At 37.0% G+C, this 18791-nt stretch overlaps 1 protein-coding gene across 5 annotated transcripts in view; it reads right to left on the bottom strand.

The window, feature by feature from the left end:
- The window catches only part of LOC124640387 (unc-112-related protein-like), a 38636-nt gene that overhangs the window by 8487 nt on the left and 11358 nt on the right, over positions 1–18791 (bottom strand). For 2 of the 5 annotated variants that reach the window (XM_047178141.1, XM_047178143.1), the window contains exons 2-3: positions 9462–9467; positions 274–507 (exon numbers count right to left, since the gene is read on the bottom strand). In XM_047178141.1, coding sequence (XP_047034097.1) covers positions 274–507; positions 9462–9467 — 240 coding nt within the window. The other 3 variants (XM_047178142.1, XM_047178145.1, XM_047178144.1) reach the window with 2 other exon arrangements.

Raw genomic sequence — 18791 nt, 5'->3', positions numbered from 1 at the left:
CGAGTACCGTTACAAAGTGTTGAAACGTAAAAGTTTTGCTATAAAAGTAAATATGACCTTTACGATCTTTTGTAGTGAGAAAAATAAATTGGAAAACAAGTCATTGATGGTTGGGTATCGTAAAATGTTGAATGTATCGTGAGATCTTGAAATCTTTCTGGCATATTATGTTGTTAACATAAACGTTATCTTCTCACCGAAGTCTTCTAGCTATACTTATTTAACTAAGAAATATATAAAACACATACGCAAGTTATAAAGAATCGAACTTACCAAGACTTTTACACAGTTGTACAACGGCGCTGAAGGTGTCAATAGAGAAGTCAATCTTGCAGTCAATGTATCTGAGGTCGGGTAGTTGGATCCTGATGGATTTGTGCATGGGTGTGAAGTGGAGAGCAGCATCAGCATGAACACCATACTGGTCAAGGGTGTGTTTCGGTCTGGACAGCCACTTATTACGTGTAGGCCACCAAAGAGCGTGGTCAGACCAGTCCTTTTTGAAATCTGCAAGAGGAAATTAAATATTATTTTATGTTCAGAAATTACTGTTAAGCGTTCATTAGCGGAAGTATTTTATTAATAGGTGAGTAGCATTTACGACTATCAATAAGCATAATTGCAAATAAATGTTTACTGAATTGCAGAGAAAATCCTCAACGATGATCTTGTAAGATCTTTACGCCCTTCATTATAACAGGTACCCATCAGGTAAATGTCTACGTAAATGGCTTCAAGTGTGAGTTAGCGAGTACTTAAATAAAATGCTTAGTTTCTTCATACAACAAAAAGACCGTGTTGCTTGCCATAAAATAAAACTCGGAGAAAACTTCGAAATAGCGGTAAAGATAATTAAGCGTACACTAGAGAATGAGAACAGACGAATACATACATTTGTAACTGAACGTAAGAAAAGTAATGAAAGAATTGGCAGCGAACTCGAATTACACATGGCTGTCATCAGAGGTGAAATAAAAATAAAAGGGGATCTTCATCATCTGGCGAACGAACTCATCGACGAAAAAAAAACTATCAGTGATGACGTCATTGCTTTAGGAGCGGATGAACTGTAAAACATTGTAGAGCTTCTTGAACCCCAAGATGTAAGTGCAGGGGAGGTACACGCATACTGGTTTTCGCTGTCGTGGAGATTTTGTTTCGCTTCCGTTGAACCGTGAGTCACGTAAGCTGGTTCGATAGATGAACGAACTATAACATCTAATTGTATGAGTCATTCGTAGCTAGAAAAACTTTTTAAATTATTACTCTTTAAGGTGCGCTGTGATTGGGAGGTCATTGGCGTTTGGAATTGAGTGTATGTCAAAATATTATTGTTTTATGTCGCTTTAGTTTATTATAGGTACAGGAAAAATTAAACGAGGAATTGGATCTCAAAAATGTCCATGTAAGGTTGGTAGGTGATAAGCCTGCAATGTTTCACGATCGAGAAACATGTCAATAAATAAATCCGTAGATCCACAAGCAGTAAACTGAATCGGGATTCCAAACGCTTCATTTGTTTATTATCTACGAGTAGGAATGCAAGTATCAGAATAGCTAAGAAGGCTGATAAGCCATTTGCGTTGTAAACCGCATACTTACTGAGGATTGGAATATAATTTATCAATCAAAGAGTCACAAAACTTAAGCCGTCTTACCACAAAAACTTTTAAACGTCAGTTTATGCCTTGTCTAAAAAAATGTCAAATTCTGACGTTGACATAAGGTTCATTTTGCAGCCAAAATTTTATTAGACAAGCGTAAAACAGGGTTTAAAGTTTTTGTAGTAAGGCCCAAGGGGTTTAGAAGAGACCATGAACACCATGAGAAGTATAAAAACATTACGATCTACAACGAACTCTCAACCCATCAAATTCCCAACGATTAGAATGCGTTCATAGCTTTATTATGACCACTTTTACTGTCACTCGTAACATGTGAGGCCATGTATGACCGCCGCCTATTGTGACTGTTGCATTGTTTTTATTTCAAAGCACATGCATCAACTGCTCACTATCTAGAACAGTTTATTTATAAACATCACGAATTGTGTTGCAGTTACTATAAATAAGACTGAGAGCATGACGAGGGCGAATTGGAAATATTGGACAGTTTGTGTCAAGGTTCAAAATGCAGATATGCCGTCAGACTTAATAAATATGAACTCCAAATGCAGACAAAAGTTGTAAAATGAAAAGACAATTGTGAGGTCGGTGAAGGAGGTCAATGATTTCAAATTTTTTTAAACGATATTCAGAGGCAGAGAAGTATGAGACATACCGTATAAAGGTGTTGAGACTATGGACTATGGTAAAGGGAAACTGATTCACTGTTATATTATATTAATCGGAAAACGTGACAGATGGTATTCACGTTTTTCTATAATGAGCCAGTGTGGATGACGTCACCCCATCGATCATTAAATTGTATGAGTTAAGTTGCTATAGTATTGGCCCGCATAACCCTACTGAGTGAATGAGTCATAATGTCAAAATGTGCATCTGCGAAGTAAAACGTTGCAGTCAGCAACTACTTGCTTATTTGTGTCTGAGTTTTTGTTATAAATACCGTTGGATCAAGAACAGCAGTTTATGTATTCCTAGAAAAATTTCTACATTATCATCTCATGTTTATAAGACATCGATACAGCGGGTTCGATTCCAATTAGAATTTTAATTTATGTATTATTCATGGCATAGCATCAACTTATACATCCTTCATCATTATCGGTGTAAACACATTACTGGTAACAATGCACATAGATAGCAGGTTCGACTCCTGCCGAGTCTATGACCATATTTGTTCGCGGATAAGTTGGATAGACGCGTTTGGCATCCACCGCTTTCGCCATTTTACCACCCCGAGCACGTAGCGTGATTTCTTGCCCAAGAAATACTTTGGGATTCTAAAATTCCTTTGTTGGCAACATGTTTCCTAACGTGAAGAAGCCCGGCTAAAATGTTGTCGTATCCAAAACAGTCAGCGTTAAGCATGAAACCTTACTCAAATAAGGAGGATGTGCGCAAGTACTAAACCAACTAGATTCTGATAACGTATTTGCAATTCCAATGCAATGTTTATAATTTGAGATAATTCACGAGAAGATAAGCCTCGCCGATAACCAAATGCACAAGGTGAAACGGTTAAATGAGATAGTTAAGATATCTTGTAATTATTTCAAAATATTTTAACGATCACTTAGTTAATCGTATTCATGCTCAAGGATCTTTAAGATCAATTAATTATTCCTGCGGTAACTCGCATTGCACCTTATAAGGACGATTGTGGCCAATGTTGAGGCGCCGATACCATACTTTTATAGTATACCACCTTACTAGATATAGATCTAAATGCGTATGAAGACTGTAAATCGATTTTTTTAAATGCATCAACAAGAAAATGTGTTCTAAGAACGGATATCAGGATACTAAAGTCTAAAAGAGATTTCGCACGTTCGATACTACTTTTTTACAACCAAGTAGAAGAAACGAATAAATGTTGGAATGAATAAAAACATAAGTTGAATGTATGTGGCAAGACAACTGTTCACACAAACAACCCGCGTCTTTGTATCTTTGTAATATTTAACTGAGTTCTTTATGACAACATTGTTTCGTAAGCTTCCCCTACTAATTGGTTAGTTATTCTGAGCGTTATCGACAGCAATGTGGGACAAGATAGTTTATTTCTAGTGGCAGACAGTTTCTGCGCCGCCGTCTCGACAGTATAATGTGTTGACAGCGCGGCGTAACAAAATATTAACGTGTGCACCACACGTACCAAGAAACGAGATAAGATAATATTGAATAACACCAACATGGCGAAAGCAATCCAAGTAAAAGTAATTCAGTAACCAAAATACATATGAACACGTGTAATGTAATAGTATCAGATAGTTTAAAAGTGACAAATACACACGTGTAATGTACACGTAAACTAAAAACTAACTTTAAGATATACTATCATAAATGTAATATGAACGGAGTCATAAAAAGCATCAACTGGAAGCATTTGATGGTAACACGTTGTTAAAATACATTAGATAGGTGTTAAAGCGACAGATAAGCCTAATGATAATGTAGTAAAAATTGTTCACCTCACTTTATTTATATGGCTCAATAAACGCGATTGAATAGAAACGGTCCTAAAGTTTCTATACTCCGCTTCAATCTTTGCAAAGATAATAAAGTATGTGCTGCATTGAATACAATGTTAATTTAATAAATAGGCTAATGCGATCCAGAAAGTGGAACGATCAATTCTACTAAATTATAAATTATGAATGTGGGACGTCTCGCCAATTTTATCTGTCTCATACTACGGTCGAGTGGCTTGCTAAATTCCTTGATGCCTTTGTGCGATATAGCAAACGTTATTAATGGATGCACTGTTGCGAATTTATGACAGTATGCTTGAGGATGGCATAATAATCAGGTTTATCATCGATCTGGTAAGTTCAGCTTTACATTGTATAAAAATTAACGAGCAGCCTGAAAATGTACCGGCAAAAATGTCATCATCTAGTTATATTCAATTGAATAAGTAGTTGCGAATGAACATTCACGGTATAAACATGTGTAGGTTGAACCATTTACAATTATGTCCGAGCTTAGCCTACAGGAAGTTTGTGCACCCAATGAAACTAGGTCAGTGGATGAACATACAAGCATGATAAAACCGCAAAATGCTATATTACGCTGATGTTATCCACTCTGAAGTAACATCACGTACAAACTTACGAAGTTTAACCACGACTTAGCGAGTAGCTTAAGTTTACACAAAACAGCAACTAGAATAAACATTCACCAGGCAGAGTAATTAAAACCAACCGTTATCTTTACTTATAGTAAATAAATCTTGGTGTCTTGTAAAACAAATAAGGAGCCAACACGAGCTCACGCGCAGATGAACTACGTTTTGTTTATATTGAATGATTTACGTTGGTTTACCTATTTAAATGTGACAGGGTGTTTGCCAAATCAATTAGCTTTGGATAGTAGAGAACCTCGACGGCGTTAGTAGAAAGTTGTTGGTTTTAATAAAAACATGTATTTAGTTGTTTTCATAAACAGTCACTTTAGTAAACATCGACTTTGAAAAGATCAAGTTTTAAACGAGTTGTATGGAGATTTAGTTCCTAAAGAAAACAAGATAGACGCACGACGCTCATAAATCCGTTGAGACTACAAGATATATCCTAGTCAAGACGGTTCCACCAGTAAAGGTCCCGAGGACACTCCTTGCGGTACACCTTATGATCTACAGCCCGGGCTTACACAAGGCATACAGAGATCCGCTTTGAGATTATGGCAGTAACCGTAAACAGCTTACGAATAAAACAGCTTATATTTTCAAAGACGGTTTTCACTTTAAACCATATTTCTTGGCCGAAAGAGTTCCGATTGATAATATCAAAAGCTTGTTATGAGTCCGAAGTTGTGTATAATGTTGTTTACTATACACCGCTACTGTTGCCTAATGGATGTAGCGCCCATCCATTTGCTTGACGAATATAAATAGTTTTTCGTACTAAATTCCCCATAGTGAACACGTGCCGTATTCAGTTGTCAGGTGTAGAAGTACGAGATTTAATTTAACGATTATTACGCAGTGAATCATTCAAAACTGGGACCGGGATCACATTAACGGCCATTAAAAATATTTTGGGCTATTCGTGGAACGCATTATGTTAACGGACTGCGACTTAAAACGTAAATAACCCTAACGAGACGTTAAATGTCTTTCTTAGAATGAAGAATTTGAAGAACGAGGAACTATAGTTCGGCCGTTCAGAGAATGCGTTCCTGACACCTGTCAGTTAGTTATTTGACCAAGTTATTTGACACTCAGTTTGGACCAAAATTATAACATTCATTGATTATTGATATAATAATGTTGTTTTAAATTTATTTCATCAATTGTTAAAACGGTAAACAATCAGCAAAAAATTTTTATCGTAACTGCAACGCCATTACAAAGTTACGTCGTCAGTTCAATCGCGATGTGTCAGGAACGCATTCTCTGAACGGCCGAACTATAAAGAGTGATAAAATGATAATTACACGTGTGTTACTATAATGAGTTCTCGTAAGATTCCGCACAGCTGTCCTTATATGATGAGAAGGTATAGGTGACATAATCGGAGCCGCGGCGGCGTAGGCGCACGCCCCGGTCGCCGCCCACCGCTTCCGTCGCGGAGGCGGTGTTACAGCACCTGATCATTGTGTAGCAATCACAGGGTAAAGTTTACCCAGGGACCAAGAAAACAATAACACTTGTTTCGTTAAATTGAATACTCAGTCTGAAATGTCATGCCAACGGCATACGAAAGAAACCGTTCGTTCGATTAACTAAATTGAACCCGAGCAATTAATCAAACGAACGGAGAAGAGCCATCGGCCCTTTAATTAAAATTCAAGGATAATTAAAGGAAAGATCCCGTGGATAAAAGATGCGAGTACAATTGAATACCGACGCTAACCACTAGTTTCTGATTGATTGATGAAATGGACAATCTTGTGGGTGTTTGGTGTTCACCATGAGCTACAGACATTTCAAACGCAATTTATTTTCACTGCAGTAATGAAGTATCTTGCAATATCTCTTACAAAGGAAGGCTCTTATTAGGTGGAAATCTGTCTGAGGATGAAATGATACTTAATGTTATAATCTTGGTGCATTACACTGACGCTAGTTGTTATTACAATTGACGTAATGAGCTCTTAGCAACTATGTTGGCGTCAGTTACTTCTATGGTTAATGGATGCACGCTCAGAATAGTTTCCATATAATCAGTAGCATTAGTCATTGTTGCTTTATGATAAGCTTGATCGCCCCAAGAAAACGTTGATTCAATGACTTTACAATTGTTCGATTCATTGCTAATGGTTTAAAATAAACTCGTTTGCCTTTTAAGGTGGTATGTTGTTTTCCTCGTTTTCTAATCTATGTAAACGCAACGGAGTGCATGTCCCAAGACTAATTTGCCAATCTAACGGACAAATCCATTTAGATTCTAATGGTGGTCTCATTGGCGATGGTCGCTGCGTATAGCTGTATTAACGTTTATTTCAAGAATGATGTTTACGGTGACTTTATACTACTAGAAATCTTAACATTAATAGTTGTAATTAGTGAAGATTAAACCAATCACGGATAATATAAATGCGGTGATTAAATATAAGACCTTGTAGAATCTATAAGAGACCGTATTGAAACGGTCTGAATGGCAATGTCAACTACTTGAACAAAAACAGCGAAGTAGGCGAGCCAACGCTGAGCTTACGATCGAGATAGGTAAAAAGAAATAAACGACAAGTCTAAAAGCGACATCAGTAAACCACAATACAATTGAAGTGGAATCTGAATCATAACATAAATATACTTTATTCATCGATAAATATGTACTATTCATACAACTGCATGTGAAAAAAGTTCTTATTTCCTAGGAGCTTGAATCCATATCTGTAGATACGAACGTACAATCGCACTACTTACCTGAAATGGTGGTAATAAATTAGGGATTTTATAGCTCGGGCTTCAAGACCGAATGTCCGGTGTTGGTCTTAACGTTCCCAGCGAAGGTTGCAGTAGTTACCGGTCTGCACGACAGTTATAACATCGTACATACAGGCATCTACACTCAGATCGTAATCGATTCAGTTTAATGGGTTAAATTGACCTGTTTTCAAAGTGACTTAACGTTGACAATTTCGTCCCACGCTGACTTCAATTAGACGCACACGCAAAATTTTGAGATAATGTTATATTTATTGCTATTTAAATACCCAACAGCAATCATTTGCGTGCTCTATCAAAAATGTTTAGATAAGATGACAAAAGAGGTTCGGGACAAAACGAGTAAATAAATTCACGCGTAAACAAACATGATTGTTTAATGACAGAGTTGGAAGAAAGCGTGACACGCAACAGTAAATTACGAAACCACGAGAAGTCGGGAAACAATGGGACACGTGGAGACGCACCGTTAGCGAAACGACACCCGCATAACAAATCCACTCACTCATCTTATAAGGAATAATCTGAACAGGCTTGCGTGACCACTCACATTTTACATGTAAACTAAAATATGAAGCATAACGCTAGATTGACATGACATGCAGACATCAAAATGGTAATGATGTCCAAACATGATATTTAAAATACCATTAACGTAGCAAAACTGCAATTTGATTAATGACGCTGTAATGATTACGAATTTACTAAAGCCGAAGAGGTGGTATTAATTTTACGCCCACATGGTATTAGAAATCAAAGGGCCGTGTGCGTCAGTTCATTGATAAAATGATTTTCATTGACAAGCGGCCGCTGGTCGTGCTAGTTTTTCATTGAAACTGGACCGGTAGATTAGACAATACAGTTAACTGGTTTGGCGTTAAAAGAAATCATGAGTATCGAGTGTTTTCTACTTGTAGCTGTTTCTAGTTCAGAGTTTTATTTAACGTTGATAACGTTACTCATGCAAGAGTAGGAAGTATGGCTCATTGTCAAGGGCGATTGTAAATCAAAGCATTACTCATGATTTGTTCTCTTTTGAAATCGGAAATGTGGTTATTGCAGTAGCTTATCCATGGACATTGCATTATTAGTCAAGTTCTTCCGCAATAAAGTTGTATTTAGCTCAACACAGTTCGTGCCAATTTTAATATTCATAAACATACTATTTACTATGAATATAACTAGGAAGCGACAGATGACATAATCACTTACTTCATCACTGATGTTGCAACAACCAACCTCAAGTCACTTTTATACATCAGCTTAATCAAAGAATGACATATATTAGAGCCCTATTCGAGATCACCAAAAACACAGACCCACGACCTGCAATAACTCTATATGATTTAGAAATGTTGCTCCGATATGAAAATATTCGGCGTAGGCAGATTATATTAAACGCAATTTAAATTGCGTGGGACGCGGAAGCAATCGATGCCTTAAAGCTTTCTTTTGTGTTAAAGTGGTTCAAGAGAGCAATTGATATGATAAAGATACGAGTCGATATTGTTGTTGAGAATATGTCGAACAACATACTGAAAGTTTTCAGAAAGTCGATGATTACTTAATGAGATAGGGAACGTGTATCACGTCGGCACAGTTCGGCGTGTCGGATGCGATATTTCACGCATGAACTGAGAAAATTGCCTTGTTATTGTAACACTGGCCTTACTTTCCCTTTTACTTATTCTTTACCAGTAAAGTTCTGATAAACTACCTCCATACTAGCGATAAGATCTTCAGGTCTTTTATGTTATTTTAATCAGCTTCATTCGCTCCAATACCAAATTAATTTGGTATTGTTTACAACGCCAATTAGAGCATGGAAACCAACCGGCTGTGTTATCACGCCAATGAGTTAAACGATTAATGTTCCACCAAAATGTGACTGCGCTTACCTTCGATACAGACTTACGATAAGAAACTAGTTCTCGAATGCTCACCTTTACCTGTAAACAGAAATAAAACAGTGTTAACAGTTTTATTAAGCAATTTATTGGGACTATTAACGTATCTAGAATGTTCTATTGAAGTGTCATCCAGATGAGTCTGATTAGCATATTGCTTTCCCTATCGCCCACTCCAGAAAAACTGGTGGGTGACTAGCGAAAGTGGTGCTTAAGATGAATAGTCATCATTACTATTAGTAAATTGTGAAACAGTATTGTAATGCAGTTGCATAAAGCGAACCCATTAACCAACCACACGTTTGTTGAGCCATCAGCACAACTTTTGTTAGAACCTAATGCCGTCAAACGGGCGACAAATTACACAACAATTACTTGAATCGAAATCAAAATGCAAAGTATGAAGATAAAATTCAAATGCTATGAATTTTAATAGGTTAAATGCACCATTTAACCGACGTTATAAATAGCGAAAACGGGTTAGGACACTCTGGTGTACGTTGATAAATACGGGTAAGAAAAACTGATAGCAAATCGGTGCAGAATGCTTGAGACTAGAAACAATCTGTCAGTGTGATACCCTATCATTATTTGTAGTTCGCTGCAGTTCAGTGGCTACCGGTAACCGTGTTTCAGTCAATAAATATCCCCATTAACGTGTCTGAGCAGGCCGTACCATGACACGAATTAGATACCAACGGTGGAGAACAGCAATTAACAATACTGGAACAATTACTGCGCCTTCAGATTCCGGCTGCGTCATTAGCGAACGCTGGCTAAATAATTTGAAGTATTGATCTTAAAAACCATCCAAATTGGCTTAAAAGCTTTCGACAATCGACCATCCAAAAAATACACCACATAGTTCGATGAACCATAGATATGAATTAAAATCTAATTTTCGCTAATATTTTGGTGCGTAAGAAATCTCTGCTAGGCAAATGTTTGACAGTTGATAAAATGCTTAGTACAAAGTAGATATAAAGTGGAACATGAAGTTGATAGTACTCATAAAATGTATCTTATCTACGCGTTACACTGCTACATTTTTTCTAACAAGGAGGCAATTGTCTTGTCCAGATATACGTATGTCATCGACCTCAAGTCGGATTCCTTATATTATCCTTCATTCAATAAGCAGCCACTAAGTATCACCTTTCATCTAATGTGTTTCTACGAAGCGACATCAAAATAAATTATGGGACCTGTTACTAAAATGGGTTTAGCGAGCCGTCATCATCCACTTAGCACGCTCGCGAATCGCCATCTTGACCAATCAAGTCGTTAACCCCTGACTGGACACTTGCTCACTACTGAAGTTTCCTCTTCAACATTACAGAAGCTTGAGATGAATTCTAATAATGATTGAAATACTGCCACTGAGATAACTTATACAATATTTACTAATCTTTTATTTGTATTATGCATTTAACATGTGTCGAGCATGTCACATGACTTATAAACATGCACTCTCAAAGTACTCTGACATTATTTACGTATATAAAATCCAATATGGCCACCAGCTGTTCAAACATCTGCTATTGTGATTCCCTGCGCTTGCGCAAATTAATTATGCGTGCAATGCAAGCGCAGACTAAATCAAATGTGACTTTTAACTTCGGTAATGCATTGAATGTTCTCTCTGTCTGTCAATGGCCTGTAATTTACGACATTTGACCGATATAGCCAGACAGAGGTTTAGAAATACGTGTAGAGCTTTTAATGCATTACTTACATATCGCAGAGAAAATGTTACAGAGTGGAGGCTACATATCGTTGCAATTAAATAAATAACGGCAATTAAGACGTGGATAACATAATTGCTATCGACGTTCACTCTCTCCGGTTTAGTCTGTATAAGGACTTAAATGTTTCTTCGCCTTAGGTCATGCCTAGTAGAGAATATAATTTCAGTAAGCTGTTAACCTAATGAGATTTCTAGTTCAAGAACGATTTTATAAAGCATCGTGCTTTATAAAATGATGGGATCTCAGCCCCCCTATAAACACCATGAGAAGATTGATGTGGCATGCAACATAGTAATTGTGCATTTACTACGGGATGTAAACTTTACGACCTCAAGTCACGAACATGCTAAGAGCTGTGACCCGTATGGCACATCTCGATAATCATACGTCATCGACGAAATTACCGAAGACAATTTCATTGAAAGCGAATCATGAATTGAAATGAACAACGAATGTATAATAAATCGATTGTTATTGTCATACGCAAAGAGGGCCGTACCATGATTATCAATGATTGGGTTAACAATAATCACGAATAAGGTTATACGCTTGCACAGGACGTAGCAGAGGGGATTCCGCAGTTCATCGTTAAGACAACGTATACCAATTTACGACTATTGTGCCACTTAACCTTATCTCGGCTAGAGTTATTAGTCTTTATAACCGTTCGCAGAGTACACGCCAATGCAAACATTCAACCAAATGGTTTACAGTACCGTATTGCGAAATTATGCAGTCAAAGGGCAGATGTATCGTTTATAACCAAGAAGCATAACATAGGTGATGAATAAATAAATCAAGCAGAAACTAAAGTATATGCAGATGAATCGGATAATATCATACGTGAAGGAAAAACAAGATTAAAGGCCAATTCTGATGTAGGATACAAATCAAACAAGGTTTGCACGGAGCCATGACCCACATCACGTTTTATTTGTAGAAGCGAATCATGTGGACATGACTAAACATTCATGAAAATTAATAGGTACACAGTATGATCATCGCTCTAGTAGTCTAGTGAATTGGCATTCACACTCTGACTTCAGAACTGTCTATAGTGAGTTTGAGCGTAAAATTAAGCTTGATTGCGATAGTAATCCTCTTCACCTATTCAATTAACGAAGGTCGTATTCAACTGGTTTTCCAACATTTTAGTAATTACACAATGCCATCGACCGGTTTTAGAATATATGTGATCAACGTCGTTACTATCAGACGTATATTTTTAATGATTGTTTGTCACAGTTTAACCTGGAAGGGAATCGAGTCATTGATATTTGTAATTAATTTCTAAAGCAGCTTTCTCTTTAGAGGCAGTGGTATCAAAGGTAGCTAATACTCAACAATCCCCAGTATGAATGGTATGTGTATCGCCATATTTGGTAGTTGAATTTACATCAATAAAGCAAATAGAGCGCTAACTATCGTCAATGTCATCATTCATTACCTCACATTACAAATTACAGTCAGAATGAATTTTTCGAGCAATTTAAAAATAGCAACCGCAGATAGCATCACCGTAGTTTTATCACTGGCTGGGTGCGACCTGTTTGTGTACGTTCTGCCATAACAGTTGGTAACATAAACATCGCCTTGAGATACAACATTTTACATTGGCGGCGGAACTTCGGCCTTAAAAGGCTCATACGAGGAGACTTGATGCGATCAACTATTATCGAGAACTATAACTTCACGTACTTTGCATGTACAGCTGCATTAAGCCGTGAATCGGCATCCTTTCATAGGCTGTACGTCCCACCCCTTTTTATCGCCATTTTGCTTCATGATTGATGAGCTATTACCGGTTTCGATGAAAGCTTCTTGATTTATTGCCGTCGTTTACCTATTTTCTGCAGATACCTGATTGATAGTGGTTTTAGTAGGTTTATTGTGTACGGCGGAATATTCAGGCGGTGTGTCGAGCGTGCGGATACGGCGCTGCGCGTGCGCCAGGCGGATACGCGGCAAGTATAAATAGCCGACGTCTATTTTCGTCGGGACACAGCACCCAGGCGCCCGCCATGTGCCTGACGCCGTCGTCTGGGACTCCACGTTGAAATTAATTAAATTCTTAACATATTGAATCATACTCGAAAAGGGCTAGGACATTCACACTGACAAGTACATGATGAGTCACAGTGGGAAAAAATGTAAACTGATGACAAAGCTTTAGGCTACGATGATATAATACGAAAAATACCAAGTCTTTTTACGCTTTGTCTAAAAATGTTGCCAATGATGTCACGGGACATAAGACTGGCACAAAAAAATCTGTATATAAACACTTACGTATATAAAAACAATAAATTGTAAAGTAAACACAGTATCTGGTCTTTGCCAAGGTCAGGGATCCGAGCGTTAAGTGTAGTATACAAATATTTATCTCCCCACTCGCCACCAATGAGCACTTTTCGCGTGGGAATAAACTCCCTCAGAACACGAATGCTAATGAAGAAACAAAAACTGTTTACAAACTCCTTATTTCAGTGTGGTAGAGTCTAGATTTAAATGCATTTTTAGGGTTCCGTACCTCAAAAGGAAAAAACGGAACCCTTATAGGATCACTTTGTTGTCCGTCCGTCTGTCTGTCTGTCTGTCTGTCTGTCTGTCTGTCTGTCTGTCTGTCTGTCTGTCAAGACCCTTTATCTCAAGAACGCGTGGACGTATCAAGATGAAATTCACATGAAATGCTCAGGTCTGTTGTCCCTTTAAGCTGTGAAAATATCAAGCTTCTAAGCCAAGCCAATCAAAAGATACAACCGATTATGTCGATATTTTCAACAAATTCTCGACACTCGCAAAGGAATCAAAACCTACAGGGTACTTCCCGTAAACTCAGAGTCTTGAAATTTGGCATGAAGTATTGTCATATAATGCAAATATAGGAAAAATTACGAAAATCTCATTTTTTTAGTTATATAATATAAAAAAATATATTTTAATAAAATGAAACTTACTACCTTATTTCTCACGAACGAATAAAGGTATCAAATTGAAATTTATACCAAATACCTAAGTCTATTGTCCCTTTAGGCAGTGAAAAAAACAAACTTCTAAGTTAACGCGATCAAAAGATACAGCAGTTATACCGACACCTTAGACGAATTTCTGTCACACGCTAGGGAATCAAAACCTACAAGGTACTTCCCGTGAACTCAGAATCTTGAAATTCGCCACGAAGCAGCGTTATATAGTACAGATAAAGGAAAAATTGCGAAAATGATAAATTTGAAGTTACATAAAATATTAAAATATTATTTTTGCTTACACGACATAAAATATTTTTTTAATAATTATAAACTTACTAACTACCCTTTTTTACATGAACGCGTAGAGATATTAAAGTTGAAATTCATATCAAACACTTCTTAAATATAATTGCCACTAAACTATGAAAAATTTTAAATCATTCAAAGGTCATTGGGCACCTTAGTATGAAAACCATACCCACGGCGGATACGAACGAAATATAGCACAGTATAATGATAAAGGCTCTGATTTACTATGGCATTAGTCGCATCTATGTGAACCGTGAGAATCTAGAGTAAATCAGGTGTAAACATCAAATATTTTCCTCATTTCAATGGGGAATTTAAACGACCAAATTTGACGGATTTGAGAAATCATTTCTTTGTAGTGAAAGAGTATACTCGCCGTTTATTTCCATTGTCATCAGGTCAGGATCTGATGATGGAAATCCTGAGAAATCGAGGGCAACTATAAAAAATTGTAGGCATGCATAGGATTAAAACTTGATTCTCAGATGTATGTCTGGTGATATTATCAAACAGTGAAAGTTTAGAGCTTACCTGATGATGGAGAAGTGAGAAAGTCGAGAGAACTCTATGCATGTTTAAAAAAATAATAGATCCCATTAGTAGTGAATTCTCATCACCTAAAATAAAATAAGCTCCAACACAAGGTTACGTTATAAATTGTAAAGGAGTTCCCATAACTATATCTGATCTTTGCTATCGATCCCACAATGGCAGTTAAACCTATCTATGTGGAAAGTCTTCGCCAATACGAATAAAATAAGCCCAAACACGTGGTAGTTGCAACATACCGTTCAGGAGTTCCCTCGACTCTCTGTAGTCTCCATAATCAAATCAGCTCCAAACCTTCACTGTTTACAAGTACCCTCAAAAATACACTCACATGTCTGGTTTTGACTCGATGCGTGACTACAATATTCAAGAGTTGCCCTCGATTACTCAGGGTTTCCAGATCCTTTCTTTATGAAAAGTCTTTAACAATAAAAACTAGCATTGCAACCTGTAAAATCCTCTGAAACTGCTTGTCTATTATATTTTTCAAACGATCCTGGACATTCAAAGAAACGTCATACCATTCTCCACGATTTAAAACTACTTTGATTCATGTCCGCCACTTTTTACAAAGCGGGTCAGATATGCCCAATGACCTTTAAGACATAATTAGTTATTTTCAATCAGATTTCTGAATGATGACTATAAAATTTTGTATATAAATAACTTTAATAAAATAACTTTTACAAGGTACTGGCCTACTATTTTAGTTATATTATAAAATAAAAAATATTAGCTATTTTGACTCTCACGAAATTACCATAACTATGATTGTTCTAAACTGAACGGTTGGCGCGAGACTCACTTTTTATCTAACCAGGATTTGTACGGAACCCTCGGTGCGCGAGTCCGACTCGCACTTGGCCGGTTTATTTATTCTGCATCAGAATGAATTCGGTGTAGTGGAGGCATGTTAGGCTTCTTTCCCAGACTCGAATTTTAGCACGTCTGCTACAAGTGGTCAGACAACTTTCCTTTTCGAGGAATCTCAGTAAGTGTTAGAAATAAAATGTCTAGTTGCTTGAGAACACATAAACTGGCTTTGTCTCAGAATGTGAAGAAAATGACGAGACCGCCCGTATTCCGTATTGAGCAAACGATACGCATAAATTCCTTCAAACTAAGCATATATTTGAGTTGGATGGATAGCTGTTTGCTGGTAATTATTTAATGAAGGTAAATTGTGAGTGACTGGATATTCCACGGCTAAGTAACAATTGTGACAATCAATATTCCGATGCGGGTGGTCTCATAATAGGGTTAATCTTGATTCAATTTCGACAATGAAGCCCTAAGTCACAGTTGGATGACGCGAACTTTCTTGCTTTAAGACTCATTAAAAAATTGCTTGAGTCATGTGCATTGAATAGTCTATCTACTGTTAACGAATTCACGTTTTAAGATTGAGAAATTGTTGTAAGCAATCTAAAATCCAAAGCTAGCAACCGACCATAAAGTGTTATTGAGAAAATCTAGCGATTTTATGAAAGGCTTGACTTCGATTTAACGAATAAGTATAATAATCAGGAGTATTTATCTACAGGCCCAAGGGGAAACTTAGTGGAATAGGTCTAGGATGTAATGAAATCCGAGGCTGATAGTTTGCGTCCGTCACTACTTGCGCCATTAAGATCATAAGCTATAATGTTACAGTAGAATATTAGCAATACGATACGGTTGTAGAAAAATGATTGTTTTTTAGATCCCACACATAGATGATATTGTACTGAAGAAATAAAGTTGCCAGAAGATAAAAAAGATAAGTCAGATGAATATATAGTAAAAAAACAGCTCAACTCGAGAGCTGGGTCGATCGCTCAATGGATTGGTATGCCGATCGGACTGCCAACGACCTCTTAGAGGGGATCAGAGGTCATCATCGCGGATTAAAAGAACAAACAGGAATAATGGTCCTTACGGCGGCATATGAAGTCTTAAGATTTTATTCTAATCAGCTTATGGCAACAAATATGAACTTAGATGATCATTAATTATGTTGTCTTTGACGGAGGATATAAGTATTTTGAGAAATCAAACTTCAGGCCAGTCGGTATCCAAGAGGTGTCATATTTCATTTGGTTTTGTATTAAAAGAGCATTTTAAAAAGTAATAAACATTAAACATCTATATTTATAGCGATGTGTGTTTGTGTTCTGAATATTAGGAATGTTAAGAAGAACTATAAAATATCTTGTAAGCGTTGGCAATTCAGATCAGATCAATGAGTAATGTTTGTAGGAATCCGAACTATTAAAGGGTTAAATATTTCAGCCGCAACGCAAACAGTTCAATTTATTGCTCCAATGATTATAAACGTAAGATATGGTGTCTGGTCAGGGCGGGCGGCGCCTTTGAAGTTGCCCTTTTCAAATGCCGACGCCCTTTAAAAACTGTTTGCATCAAGAGGGAGCATGTAAAATTGTAGTTTGCTGCAAATGCTGACATCGATAAACAGTCTAACTTATTGCTTAAACTTGGATGTTTTTAGTGCATGGCTCATCCAAAGGTATATTCAAACATGTGAAATTTTATGTGCGTGCCTGTAGTAAGAGATGCATTAGTGAGCGAATACATAGACACAGCAACACAGGAATGGCCAAACAAACAATTTCCAGCGATGTAAAATATACAGTGCCAACTTATAGCCACTTTCAAACAATAAAACAAGATAGTTTCTAGTCTGGAACAACTGAAAATAGCTGTAAAACAATAACAGTAACAGAGTAAGCAGCAGATTTAATTATAGTTAAAGCAAACAATAAGCAAGATGGATGTTTGCATAAATAGTGTGCCTACAACGCCGTTCACGAATAAACAATCGACAGGATATGGGAAGGAAAACACGAAATTCACTGAAATAAACAGTAATCGAGATTCCTGTTACAGCTTCGATTAAATTTCAGAAATTCAATGAGGATTAACAAACAATACTGTTAAATTTGGTGGTTGAATTGACTGATTTCACTGAAAACATTTAACGACCCAATGCACAATGACACTGTGTATTGGTCAACCAATATTTTCTCAGTAACAACGTTTACATCATCCTTCTGTCCTTATCCTAATTTTACTTTGGGTCGTCGCAGCATGGTTTTTCCTTCCATACTCTTCTATCTGCCGTCATCAGTAACAACGTTAACAATGGTCATAAACTTAAGCAAAACCAAATAGGTAATAGCTTCAAACTACAAAATCTCTGCATCGTCATAATTATGAACCCATATTTCACTTGGCTAGATTTCAATCGATTTTGAAAGAGACATTCAACGCTAACTGACCGTAACTCGATAGGTGAGACCATTAGCGTCCGTAAATATTTCAGTAACTGCCGCCTGAAACCAATGAGTAACATCTGGAAACTGGGCAGTATTGCACAACGTTCCAGTTTCATTTTGAGACTATAATTCGTTCTGCCATAATTCTGGCTATTAGAATGGAATGGTTCAAATATTATCGGCGCTAGAGGGTTTGCCGGACGAAATAGAATCTTCAGCTTGTGGGTTGAGAATGTTTCGAATTGGCATGTCTTTTGATTTTGTCCACATCACTTCTTTGATGTTCCTGTAAAGTGTTGGTTCAAGATTGGATCGTATAGTCGTCTTTTGTTTTTGATAAACGACACGTAGGACATCTACTATTAACATCAAGCTATTCTAGTTACTTAAAAGTAGACAATGATGTGATTGTGTGTAGTCGAAATCACTAAACATATGTATGTATTCCAAACGCAAGGATGTTGTGACTCCAATGGCCATATTAAGCAAATGTTAGTGTGTGGCAGTTTATTTTTG

The sequence above is a fragment of the Helicoverpa zea genome, chromosome 20 (genome assembly GCF_022581195.2).
Source record: "Helicoverpa zea isolate HzStark_Cry1AcR chromosome 20, ilHelZeax1.1, whole genome shotgun sequence".
NCBI classification, from domain to species: Eukaryota; Metazoa; Arthropoda; class Insecta; order Lepidoptera; family Noctuidae; genus Helicoverpa; species Helicoverpa zea.
Note: the sequence above shows the minus strand (reverse complement) of the source record. Positions and strands in the feature narration are given on the sequence as shown.